General features: G+C 52.6%; 1 protein-coding gene across 1 annotated transcript in view; it reads left to right on the plus strand.

Annotated features, from left to right (window-relative positions):
* Positions 1-6,027, plus strand: part of arhgap32a (Rho GTPase activating protein 32a) — a 34,413-nt gene extending 28,386 nt beyond the window's left edge. The window contains exons 18-24 of the mRNA XM_056610788.1: positions 96-309; positions 494-496; positions 673-818; positions 1,364-1,438; positions 2,019-2,753; positions 3,562-4,977; positions 5,035-6,027. Coding sequence (XP_056466763.1) covers positions 96-309; positions 494-496; positions 673-818; positions 1,364-1,438; positions 2,019-2,753; positions 3,562-4,977; positions 5,035-6,026 — 3,581 coding nt within the window. The 3' untranslated portion in view covers position 6,027. The remainder of the gene's footprint in view (positions 1-95; positions 310-493; positions 497-672; positions 819-1,363; positions 1,439-2,018; positions 2,754-3,561; positions 4,978-5,034) is intronic.
* Positions 6,028-13,026: the final 6,999 nt, after the last annotated feature.

Here is a 13,026-nt window from a genome sequence, read left to right on the forward strand (position 1 = left end):
TTTGTGTGTGTGTGTGTGTGTGTGTGTGTAGACGTGCGTGCTCATACAAGGCCTACCCTTGCTCCCTGTCTGACCCCCCCCCCCCCCCCCCCCAGGTAACAACACCCTCTCCAGGCCCAAGTCCCTCCTGGTGTGCTCCCCGTCCACCAAGCTCCTCTCGCTGGAGGAGGCGCAGGCCCGCACCCAGGCCCAGCTCGGCTCCCCCGCCACCACGCCCTCGCTCTCCCCCAGCGAGTACATCGAGGTGGGCGAGGGCCCCGGGGCCCTGGGCGGCAAGTTCCACACCGTCATCGAGCTGCCGGCGGAAAGGTACGGCGCCGGGAGATTGTGATCCGGTCTGCCGCCGGCTCTCATGGGTTCTGCAGTGTTGTGGACCCAAGGTGTTCCCCTCTGTCTATAGTCTGTAGCCAAAGCAAATAGGATTTTTATTAGTCTCTGTTTGTCATGATGACCTTAATTCTTTCCACATGGCTTTTTGGAGACCTGCCACCAGCTGGTTCAATCCCTGCAGATTTAACATTCAGTAATGTGTATATGTTTTTGATAGCCCTGGCTACCCTATCTCCTTTTTGATATTTGCCGGGGCAATCATCACACGATAAGGTGAAATGCACTTTTTTGTAGTCGGACAGATAACAGAAAGCAATCTGGAGGTGTTCTTTGTTTTGGCAGCAAACGTCTTCCCGGTAAGGGGAAGAAGTCTCCCGTGGGGAACTGGCTCTCCTTCTTTCACCTGGGAAAGTCGCACTCAGTCTCCAAACGCAAGCTGAAACGCCACCCCAGCGAGCCCAACGACATCAAGAGTATCCCACTGCCAGGTCAGACCACACCTAACCTGGTCTCGTCTTGTCTCGACTCGTCTCCTCTCTTCTCCTCTCCTTTCCTTCCCTCTCCTCTCTTATCCTCTCCCCTTCATTCCTCTCTTCTCTTCTCCTCTCCCCTTACCTCCTTCCCTTTTCCAACATGTATCCAACAGATACAAAGCATGGATGTAGCATCAATGACGTCACTGATTGGTTGACACACGGCCATTTTGAGAATGTTTATATGTCTTCCAAGGCCATTAGAGGAACATCATGTTAGTCTCTACCGCCTGGACTTCACAAACAGGCTGTCACGGCTGCCGTTTGCATGCCCACTATATCGACAGCAGCCACTTGTGTCTCCCCCCGGATGTATGATGGATGGACCAGCCTCCCAGCTGGTACAGTCCACTGGGTACGCTGGCATTGGTCGATCTGTCCATCCGTCACGTCCGGGTGGACCCTCCCACATGTGACGATAACCCGATAGAGTGGGTGTCAACCGTCTCCTGACCTGTTTGTTGGTTTGAATCCCTCTGACACCTCTGGCGGCGACCCAGGTGGGCGGGGCCACGGCGGAACCATACGCTCTACGAAGAGCGAGGAGTCGCTGACGTCGCTGCATACCATCGAGGGTAATTACCACCGCACGTTTTACATTTCAATTGAATTAATGAATCTTAATTATTTTTTCTGTTTAATCTTTATACAATTACTCAAATTCAGGTTCTAATGTATTATGGGTCTAATGTATTATTGCATATTTTAAACTATTTCATTAAATATTAGCAGTTAACACTCCCCGTGCCCATTAGTACGATAGTGGCCGGTATATCACGTTGATGCCATATTATGTTTGATGCTAAGCTGCGATTGCTAATATGTGTGTGTCTGTATGTGTACGTGTATGTGTGTGCTTGTACTTGCGTCTGTATGTGTGTGTGCGTGTGCATGTGCATGAGTGAATGTCTGCGTGTGTGTGTGTACTTGCATGTGTAAATCTGTGTGTGTTTGTATGTTTTGTGTGTTTGTATGTGTCTGTGTTTTGTGTGCATTTGTATTTGTCTGTTTTGTGTGTTTGTGTTTGTTTGTATGTGTCTGTGTGTTTTGTGTGCATTTGTATATGTCTGTGTGCGTTGTGTGTGTGTTTGTATTCGTCTGTTTTGTGTGTGTGTGTGTGTGCGTGCGCTCGTGCTCCCCCCCCCCCCCCCCCCCCTCCAGCTGAGCCCTCGGCCTACCGTCCCTCGCGGCCACGCTCCACCAGCGAAGCGCTGTCCCTCTCCTGCAAGGTGGAGGAGCCGGCGACACGCGTCGACGGTCACCACGGCAACCGCCCCGCCACCACGGGGCACCGCCTGCTGCTCTCCCCGGCCCCGCCCCCGGCGGAGGAGGAGGACGACGACCTGGACGACCTCAGCCCGCCGGCGCCCGGGAGCTTCAACTTGGACTTCGACCCCATGTCCTTCCAGTGCAGCCCGCCCGCCGCCATCCCCGGGCCGCGGCAGCACGCCCGCCATGACGGCGGCTCCCGGAAGGGCGTGGCCGGGGGCTCCGGGCCCCCCGTCTCCTCCCCTCCCAACGGCGTTCCGGGCCCCTCCCGCTCCCCGGACCTCCGGGGCGGGAGGAAGGCGGGCCAGCCGCCGTCGTCGCCGTCTAAACTCAGGAAGTTCGTCAAGACGCAGCGCATCACCTCCGCCTCGGCCGCCGCCGCCGCAGCTACGACCACGCGGGCCGACGTGATCGCTTCGTCGTCTTCCCACCGCGGCCACCAGGGGCCGCCGCCGCCGCCGGACACGCCCCCGCCGGTCCCCACCTCCTCGCCGCCGTTGGAGCGCTGCGAGGCGGGCCCCCGGGGCGCCTGCGGGGCCCGCAGCCCCCACAGCAGCCAGTCCAGCCAGGCCTCGGCCCTCACCGAGCTCAGCCAGGCCGCTCAGAGCCTGCCCGACCCAGGTCAGTACGGGGGCACACGGGGCACAGGGTGGGGCACACAGCTCTGGGGGGTCTCGTCGGGGGTAGCGGTCATATGTTTGTTTTAAGATGTGTTTTATCTCGTCTTAAAGGTTGCATCAGCGATTCTAGGCCAAAACATCAATCATCACATTCATCTGATCTTTCCTCACCATCCGCTAGCTGCCTGGCCCATAAGCAGGCCGTCCAAAAAACGCGTCTCTGTAGGCAGGTTATGCTCGGAGATCGTACACAAAACAAATGGTACTACAAACCACTCCAAAACCTAAATAAATAGTAATCCAACCAATCACCGACAAGGGGTAGGTGTTGTGGGGTTTGGTGCTGAATTCATTATAGTTTTATCTGGATGCACGAAACACGGAAGGGAGGGGTGAGCTTGCTGTTTGTTTGGGATCCGACTTCAAAGACCAACAGAAGAGACGTCACCCAACATCGCTGATTCAACCTTTAAACGTTTGTTTATGGACGATTTTGTTGTTTGAATACGTGCATGTTTATTTATTGATCATTACTTAGTAATAGCCGTATTAATAATTAAGAGTGCGTGTGATTTGTTAATCAAATAAAACCTAGTAGTAAGTGTTTCTCCGTCCGTGTATTGAATGCCGTAGTAATAATAATAATATAATAATAGTAATAACTAAGGACTAACCATCGTGTCGGACTGTTTCAGCAGCGCTCCTCGGTTTCTTATCCCAGCTTTCATGTGTTGTTGTCGTCATGGCGTCTCCTCACAGCCTTGTTCGTCCTGTCATACTGTAGCATGGTCTGTCTTATCCCCCCCCAGGAGCAGATAGACTTGTGAGTTCAGTGTCTGTGCTCCCACCCCATCCCCCCATGACGAGCGCCGCCCGCAAGCTAGCCCTGGCCCTGGCCGAGTCGGCGCAGAAGGCCAGCGAGGCCGCGCCCCCCCAGCGGAGGACCACCGCCTCCTCCGCCCACCACGGCCACCACCGCAGCCCCTCCTACCCGTCCCCCCCGCCCCAGCGCCCGGACGGCCCCCACCCGGCCGACAGGACCCCCCCCACGCGGCCCTCCGTCCTCCACCTGCAGGTGCAGTACTGCGGGCCCCGAGGCGGCCAGTCCGAGCGGGGCTCCCCCCAGCTCCTCTCGGACCCCCACCGCTGCCAACACCCCTCCCACCACCTGCTGCCCACGCACCGCTGTTGCAAGTCCCCGCTGCAGGAGCCCCCGGGGAGCCCCAACGCCAGCCCGCTGGGTTCCGGGGGCCCGGAGGAGGGCCGCCCCAGGAGGCGCTGCCAACGGAGGGACCGGGGCCCGCTGAGGGCCCCCACGACAGAGGAGGAGGACGAGGAGGTGGTCCGAGGGGGCCCCGGCGACGAGCGGTGGGCGGAGCCGACCTACCACAACGTGGGCGTGTCCACGCCCACCCAGTCCGCCTTCTGCGCCGCACGGAGCCCGTCCGGTGGCGGCGGCGGCGGCGCCGTCTACGCCAACAGCGACTCGGTCAACGTCTTCAACTTCAGGACCGTCCTGGCCGAGAGCCCCATGCCCGGCTCGGTGGGGGAGGTCCTGCCCCGGCCACCCCCGCTCTCCCCCGGCCCCCGCTACGACGAGAGGACGGCCATGGCGGTGGCGGCGGCCATGGAGGACGTCTACGGCCGGCGCCACGGCGGCGTCCTGCCCGGCCCCCCGCGGTCGCCCCTCTACCCCCGGCCCGACGCCCTGCCCTTCCACCTGTCCCGCCCCGACGCCGCGTTCCGCCACTCCACGGAGGGCCGCTATCCCGGCACCCTGGGGCCCAAGCACCCCTCGTCGCCCCAGTACGGCGGCCGCCCCGGCCATGGCGGCGAGCTGCTGATGGGCGGCGGCGGCCTCCGGGGGCCGTGGGAGCGTCCGGACGAGGGCCGCCTGCGGCACCCAGCCATGCGGCGGGCACGCTCCTTCCACGCGCCGCAATTCAGCCACTACGAGATCGCCGAGGCGGAGGTGGTCCCCCCCGAGGCCCTCTACTACGTCCAGAAGCCCCCCGGCTCGGAGCCGCCGTACCGCTGGCTGCTCCAGTCGGACTTCCACCCCTCGGCGCCGTTCGAGGCTGCGCCCGCCCCGTACGGCGGCCGCTACGGCGGCCACTTCCCCGCGGACGGCCCCGCCGCCGGGGACCCGCGCTACTACGGCGAGGCCTTCCGGCCGGGGGGCATCCGGCACAGCCAGTCCTACACCCTGCGCTCCACCGTGGAGAGCACGCTGGAGCCCGACTACTACCAGCCCCCCCCTCCCCTGCCGCCGCCCCCCCACCGCCACGCCCCCTCCCCCCACCGGGACCTCTTCCTGGACCGCAGGGAGGCGACGTTCTACGAGGCCCGGGACGCGGACTCCTTCGGGCGGAGGGTCTACCAGCCGGTCCGGGACCACAACGAGGGGAGGTACCACAGCCCCACGCCGGCCGCGCCCTACCAGCGCCCCTCGCCCCCCCCCGCGGACCCCCGCGGCCGGGAGATCATGCACACCAGGAGCCGCTCGGACCCCGGCAACGCCTGCCTGTTCTCCGGGGCCAGCGGCGGGGGGGACCAGCAGCGTGAGGCGTCAGTCGTCACGGTGACGGCGCTGTCGCCAGGCCACCAGGCGCCGGCGCTCCACGTCAAACCGGAGGCCGCTCAGGAGCCCCCGCAACGCAAGAGGGAGAGCGTCCACAGGCGGGGCCCGGCCCCCGAGGGGCCCCCGTCCAAGCTCCCGCAGAGGCTCCCGCCGGATCCCCGGCGGGACCAGCCCCCGCTGCGCAAAGTCCCGTCCCTCCCCGAGAGGAGCCGGCCCCAGCCCCGACGCCAGGACCAGGGCGGGGGCGGGGGGGGGAACAGAAGCCACTCCAGGGGCCGCGAGCATGACCGGCTGACCCTCAGCAACGCCGTCAACAGCGCCGGGGGCCCCGCCAGGTCGGGGGTCCACAGGAGGGCGGGGCGCTCGCAGAGCATCAAGGAGAACCGCCGCCTTCACCAGGCTAACCCCCCCGGGGCCCCCCTGGGCTCCGAGCCGCAGGGGGGCCCCGGCGGCCCCGCCCCGCCACACAGAAGGACCCAGAGCACGCGGGTGCGGCCCACACGCTACGAGAACGCCGAGGGCTACTACGCCACGCCCAAGGCTAAGGCCGCGAGGGCCCCTAAAGCCGGAGCAGGGTACTTCCCCGGTCACGGCTGCATGTCCCCCCACCGCCACAGACTGCTGTCCAAGGCCCTGGGCCAGGGGCCCTTCTACCATGCTGGAGGGAGATCAGAGGCAGGGGTGTACGAGTGACTCTGATCTGGTGTCTGTGCGTATGGGGAGGGGGGGGGGGGGGGGTGGAATAGGGACCAGCACTTTATCCTCTGCCAAACCACCAGTAGTGTGTTAGACGGCTCTCGGTGTGGACCTCTGTGAGCTGCAGAGAGACGCTCACGCTACTGTTAACCGCATACTATTGTTGTAGAGAAAGGAGACCCCGAGAGAATTCATAGTACTTATTTAAATCGTTATGTCCGAGTTGGTTGAAAGAAATGTGAAAACGAGTCGAGATAATGAACATGAAGTGAACAGGCGCGGTCAAACCTGGATTTGTGGATATGTTTTAAAAGGCCAACGGGAGGATGTATAGAATACACTGGCTCACATGAGACATAACATTTATAATTTGCATAAAACAATACATAGGTGTATTGTGAGAAATATATTGTATTTTTGTGGATTGTTTTTGTTATTAAAACCGCTACTTAATTCCGATACACATATATGGACGTTTGCGTGCCCTCTTTCATGTACTTTAGCTTATATTTTTTATCTTAAATTATTGTGGAAGCACGTTCAGTGGTCCAATGGTAGAGAACGACCATGAAGGATACACTGACTAATTCAAATGAAACGTTTGAGTACTATCATGTGTTTCCACCTGATGTAAATTAAGGTTAATTCATCCTTTGGAACGTTATATTATAGATTTGGCTACAGCCTCAGCTTTTTGCTTCTTAGTAATCTAACAATGTGGTATTGTTGATTTGTTTTTTTATGCATTATACATGTTGCCAATATAATATTGTAAATGAGGATATCGTTTAAGGAGTATTTGTTTTATTTTAACAAGATTCTTTAATAATAATAAAGATATCTTACAACTGGTTTATTGTGGCTGTATTCTGCTTTGAAATACTGTAAAAATAAGACGTTTTGTAAAGTCGACCAATAGAGGGCAGCATTGTGCAACTAAAAAGTATCTCGAAGATGATGCATCGTCTTAAGGTTAGTGCTTCGAAAAAAAAGCCCATTCTAATCTTGACCTTCGATTTGATTTAATTTGGTTTGCATTGATTCCTACATAGCATTTTCCTCCACAAATGCAAAGTACGTTAAATGTGCGAACCATAATAGGTGCAGCTATAATATCATTGACTTTATAATAGCCCAGACTTTGCCGTGGATGATTAATAAGGGAAGGATCCTGCCCCCCTAATGTAGACTACGACTTTTGTGTTCTATCGGGAGTTTCAAACGAGGAATGTGACTAAGCTACTCCAAAAAAGAAAAGCAGTAAGTGTTGCATTTTTGTTAAGAACCATAAAAGTAAACACTTTTAATACGCAAACTATTTGCCGTGAGAATAATAATAATAAAATCTGTTAGGAAAGCTTGCGGACTCAAAGGGCGATGTCTCCCCCTGGCCGCCATTGAATCATTCCTGGAGCTCCGAGCCATTGTTTATTCATCACCGCATTGGCATTCAATGTGCATCCTCACTGTTCTCTTTCATAACCAACAAGTTGCAATTTTTATGCATGTGAAGGTAGGAGGCAAATTATTTATGTGCTGGGCTGAGTGCAGGGGTAGGTGGGAGGGGGGACCGGACCCCGAGAAAGGAGAGCGGCTGGTAGGAAATGCTTTAAGTGGCGACCGATCCTTTTCTATATGCTATTGAATTTGCTGGATCACAGCGAGCTCAGCATGTATTATTCAGTACTTTCCAGGCTCAAACGCCGGCCCCGCGGTCGACGGCCTGCCGCCCATTCTCCCTTGTTTTTTTTGGGGACATTCTGCCTTTTGAGACATGTCACCTCTCTGAAGGAGGATGAAGTCTTATTTTCCCTAACCGGGGACCACATGAAATATTGCTTCTGCTAAGGCCCTCCCTTTGCCTCCTCTCTCACACCCGTACCCTGTTGGTGGTGGGGGAAATAATGCAGGCAGTGAGGCTGTGAATGAAAGCGTGCTTTCTGGGGAAACTGGTTCAGGAAATGCTCCTTCCTTAGGCCTACTTGAAGGAATGTGACCGCGCTGATCCACTTGGAGTCAACTCTGAAGGGTAGCAAGCAACCCTCACCTGCGTGTGGAATTAATTGAGGAACATCTGGAGCGGTCCAGATGCGTGCGGGGGACGCGCTCGGCGGCTGGTGCCAGGAAGCAGCAGGTGTTCTGCAATAGGACGGTCGCCCCTCCAGGGGCCACTGATCTACAGGATAATTGCTTTGTCCTATACACCCGTTCGTGCCAAACGAGACGGCGCTTTAAAAGGTCCTGCTGTCACTTCTTTAAAACTCTCCGTATGAACCACCGGAGATTTTTTCCAAACGACCCGCAGTCGTCGTGGTAACTATGGAAATCGAAGAATATTTGTCTTGTTATTTTTTTGTTGGCGGTGCAGCGAAAGTGTTAGTTTCAATTAAGCACATGCCAAAACGTCAGCGCGTCTGTGGGCGAGACTCATTAGCGGTCCTGTCATTGGGGGGGTATGGAGGTTCTGCACGGCGCTGTGTTACACGACCTCCACATAAGCTTCAGTGTTTAAACATGTATTTGTGCATTCATATAGGCCTATATTTACCCAAGAAACCGTAAACCGCAACTTGTGTCTCTTACTTAATTCTAGAATGTTTTACGTTCAGCCTGGATATTTAAAATTACCCCTCACATCCTTGGAATATGGAGTAGGTCAAAGTTGCTCATCTTGCTCACGGACAGATATAGGTGGTGGTTGAACCAGTGACCTCCTGCTGGAGGGTTGGCCACCCACCACAACGCTATGATAGGCCTACGTGTTTGGTATGGCTGCATCGCCCACATTGGACGGTCATGGAAGGTCTCGGCATGGAGCCAGCTGGTCGACACGATGTTCACACTGAAACATCATGTGGAATGGAATGTAGGGGAGAGTCGGGTCGATTGAAATACTTTTCAGTTATGACGTTACGTATAGGCCTACAAAAAAAATCATCATGTGCTGAACATGTGTATTCTCTTGACAAGTGTAATGTAGGCTATAGGATGTTGGATGATCACGCTGTTTTTTTTTTTTTTAACTTTGAACGTAAGTTGGCGGTACGAATGAAACAGCATATTTTAAACAGAAACTATTGACCTTACTCATGCTTTGATGCAACACCGGACAACATACCTTCTCGTCATTGCTGAAATGACGGTTTGGTCACTGCTAAAATGACGGTTTGGTCACTGGGTTGGTCAGTCTTGCGTGCTGAACGTAGTGACGAATTTGACTCACCCCGTATTAACATGCCAAGCCCCTGAAGTTGTTTTCCAGAATGCGAGAGAAATATGGTTTTGTGTTTTGTGAAATCGATATTAACACACTGTCAGATTTTATCGTTATTTAAACGGATCACCAACGATTGAATATCTCTTAATTGCCTGCCTGCAAACCGTACAGAAAAGGTTTTTTCTCAATACCACAGGAAGGACTGTTCTCATGAAGTGTCTAGCATAAATATTTGTTAATTACTTAGTTAACTATACAATAGATTCTAATTGAATAAGCACCACCCCACGTTTGTACTTAAGGAAAAAACAATTAGACCTTGGCTCAGGGGGGGGGGGGGGGGGGGGGGGGGAGGTGTTGAGCGTATCCATAGTCTTGGTGTGAAATACTTCTGCTCCCCTCTGACGGCTATAGCAGTGATTGGGGGTAGAGGGTTGAGGAGACCAGGAGCACAATGCTTATTGATTAAATAAGTGATTGGACCTCAAAATAAAGAGGAGCCCTAATCACTCGCATGAAGTCCCCCTTCCTCCTTCTCCGCCTCCTCCAACTCCTCCTCCTCTTCCTCCCCATCTTATTCTCCTCTTACATCTTTCTCCTCCTCCTCCTCCTCCTCTTCCTCTCCTCCTCCTTCTCGCCCTCGTCCTCCTCTCGTCCTTCCATGCTTTCTCTTGTATTTCTTTTTTTCTCCTCATTTGACATTCACGCGCACACCGGAGTGGTGAAGCAAGCTGCAATCTGCCGGCACATGCAATGGAGTCTCAGCCTGTGTTGCAAATAATGTTCTTGACCTTTCGCTGATGAATAACATTCACAGGGAAGAGAGAAGGCAGCAGCCCCGACTCTCCGGAACCGCGGTGGCTTTAAAAAGTAATCACAGCGGCTGAATATGCCTTAGCCGAGCACAACAACAAACCGAGCCTCAGCCCCATAATGGGCCTTTATTTGCAAATATTTATTCAGACATTTAAAGAGCCTGCACTCGGACACAGTTATTTGGTGCTTACAGTCCATGTGTCCGACTGAGAGTTGCCCCGGCCAAACTGCAGGGAGTGTTGATTAGGGAATATTGGCCTTAACAAAATCTAAGGAGGACATGACAACAACGTTTATGTGCTTTTGCTACAGGTTCATGATGAAAGTGCCTTGGATGAAGTTTGAGTTAGTGTCTGCTGCATGCATCCCCGCTCGTGCATACTTTCGTCCGAGGCATTTTACAACACAATGAGCGCATACATCTCTCAGCTGGGGGGGGGGGGGGCCAGTTGGCAATCAGTCCCCCTAACCATTGCAGTGTTATCACCCCGGATCTGTCTGGGGTTATGACCTCTCTCTCTCTCTGTGTCTCTGTGTCTCTGTGTCTCTGTGTCTCTCTCTCTCTCTCTCTCTCTCTCTCTCTCTCTCTCTCTCTCTCTCTCTCTCTCTCTCTCTCTCTCTCTCTCTCTCTCTCTCTCTCTCTCTCTCTCTCTCTCTCTCTCTCTCTCTCTCTCTCTCTCTCTCTCTCTCTCTCTCTCTCTCTCTCTCTCTCTCTCACCTACTTCATTCGCATCGCCCCAGATATACATACACACAGAGTGAAGCCCTGTCATCAAGGTTACTCTTCCTCTTACGGTATGTGTGTGTGTGCCTGTGTGTGCGTGTGTGTGTGTGTGTGTGTGTGTGTGTGTGTGTGTGTGTGTGTGTGTGTGTGTGTGTGTGTGTGTGTGTGTGTGTGTGTGTGTGTGTGAAGTGTGAAGTGTGCAAAGGAGTAGACACCAGCGGTCAGTCTCTTTCTCAGACAGGGAAGCTCTCCAGATGCTCCAGATGTCGGGTTCCTTCTGTACGACGCGTGATGACTCATCAGGTAGGATGCACATCGGTGGGAGGAAGACAGATGACGCTACAACGGTGTGTTTGAGGTGTTTGTTAATGACTCAGACAGCCGTGCATTAGACCATATACATAAATGCAGCAGACAAATGATGCGCATACGTGAAGGGGGGAATTATCTCAACTCAAGCAGTTAGAATATAAAAATGCATGCATATATAGTATTGCTGAATAAACTCCACAATTACCCTGTGAATATTCAGTGTGTCTCTCTCGCAGAGGCAGCAGAGGATGTCTTTGTTATTCATTGGAAACCGTACCATCCAGTTGATATTTTCAGTGCCATTTCTCGGAGAAAATCACCTTTCCTTGCAAATGGTGTGACAATCACGAGGAGAAGAAGACTGAGAAGTGGCTGCTCATTGATTGGTTAAGTGATTAGACCTTGAAATTAAAAGGTCACACTTGCAGATATGACTACATATTCATTCAGTCATTCATTGGTTTATTAGTTCATTCAATGGTTTATTAATTCTTTGGTTTATTCATTCCTTGATGGTTTTTCTGATATCAGTTTTTTGTGTTTTATGCAGGTTATATTATAAGCTCAAGGCTGACCAGTCATTTGCCAAGTCCTCACTTCTCGAGTTAATTATGAATTAATTAATTAATTCATCATCATCCGACAGCTATAAAAAGATAAATTGGTTAAAATAATTGTTGGTTGACTGTTATGCTGTGTGTTCACATCCTAATCAATGTCTATAATGAAGATTGTTTCAAGAATAACACAAAATTGCATCAAATTATGTGGCAGGTAGAAACCACTTCCTCAATTGAATAATTGATAAGCCACGGCTCCTTCTCCTAATTGGTTGAAACAACTGACTGCCTGTATAAAGCCGGGCAGCTTAAGTAGTCCTGTTAGCCATCGCCTCCTGTTTCTTTGTATGTTTGACTGAAGATCTGAGCTTGAAACATGTTTTGTTTGTCCGTAGGGGACCCACTTGCTACCTTAAAGGTAGGTCTTGATAGAAGGGGAGTATTATTAATGGTGATTATTTTGTTGTACTTACATGCGTCCGGCTTGTTCGTAGGTTTGCATGCACTGGGCCGGATAGCTTCTTTAACCCTTATCTTGTTGCCTGTTTGTTGCCTGTTTTTTTGGACTATAAATCATTATATACTGAGGTGTGACCCCTTCATTGTGGTTTATGTAACCCCAACCCTTATTGGCCTTAAAGAAGTGTTAACCGTTTACCATGACCTGTAAATTAAATAGCCAATTTTCTACCTTAACCCGTTTGAGTCTGCAACTTCCTTTCAATCTTTATGAAAAGTATTTTTCATAAATGTGTCTTCTTGTTATTTTACTTCAAAATAAATACAACCTCCACGGCGGTGTTCTAGTTCAGAGTTCTAGTTCACAGAGAGAAGCAAAAAACAAACATCAAAAGTCGAGGGAGTCTATGAAGATAACGGTCTATTGATTGTAGTTGTTTTCTCTCTCCATTGTTGTGTGCCCACGTCTTATCTCGGGACTGATCTAATTCAAGCTCTCGTCTGCGTGGTGACATGGTAACTGGTTTAAAAAATGGGATGCTTCATCGGAGCGCTGCGTTCGTGCGCAGCGCGACTGACGGAGCCGAATCGCTCCCCAGACGGCTGATGAATGCTTCTGTTGATGCTTATCGAGTCTGAGCTGCTGCTTTGTTGACGTCCATAATCGACCCGCTCATATCGGGCGCTGGACGGTGATCGGTTGTAATGAATGTTTCAGCGCTGCGCCTTGGAATGTGGAGGTGGCGAAGGGCTCACATGCTAACGTCATTAGCATGTGAAATTCTGTCCCTCTCCTGAATCTTAATCAAATAAAAATATTTGAATGATTTAATTTAACAAAGCGTAAAAAAAACAGTAGATGGTCCCGGGGGTTCAAAAAAAGGCATACTATATATATTTTTTTACACA

Source organism: Gadus chalcogrammus, chromosome 16, assembly GCF_026213295.1.
Source record: "Gadus chalcogrammus isolate NIFS_2021 chromosome 16, NIFS_Gcha_1.0, whole genome shotgun sequence".
Classification (NCBI taxonomy): Eukaryota; Metazoa; Chordata; class Actinopteri; order Gadiformes; family Gadidae; genus Gadus; species Gadus chalcogrammus.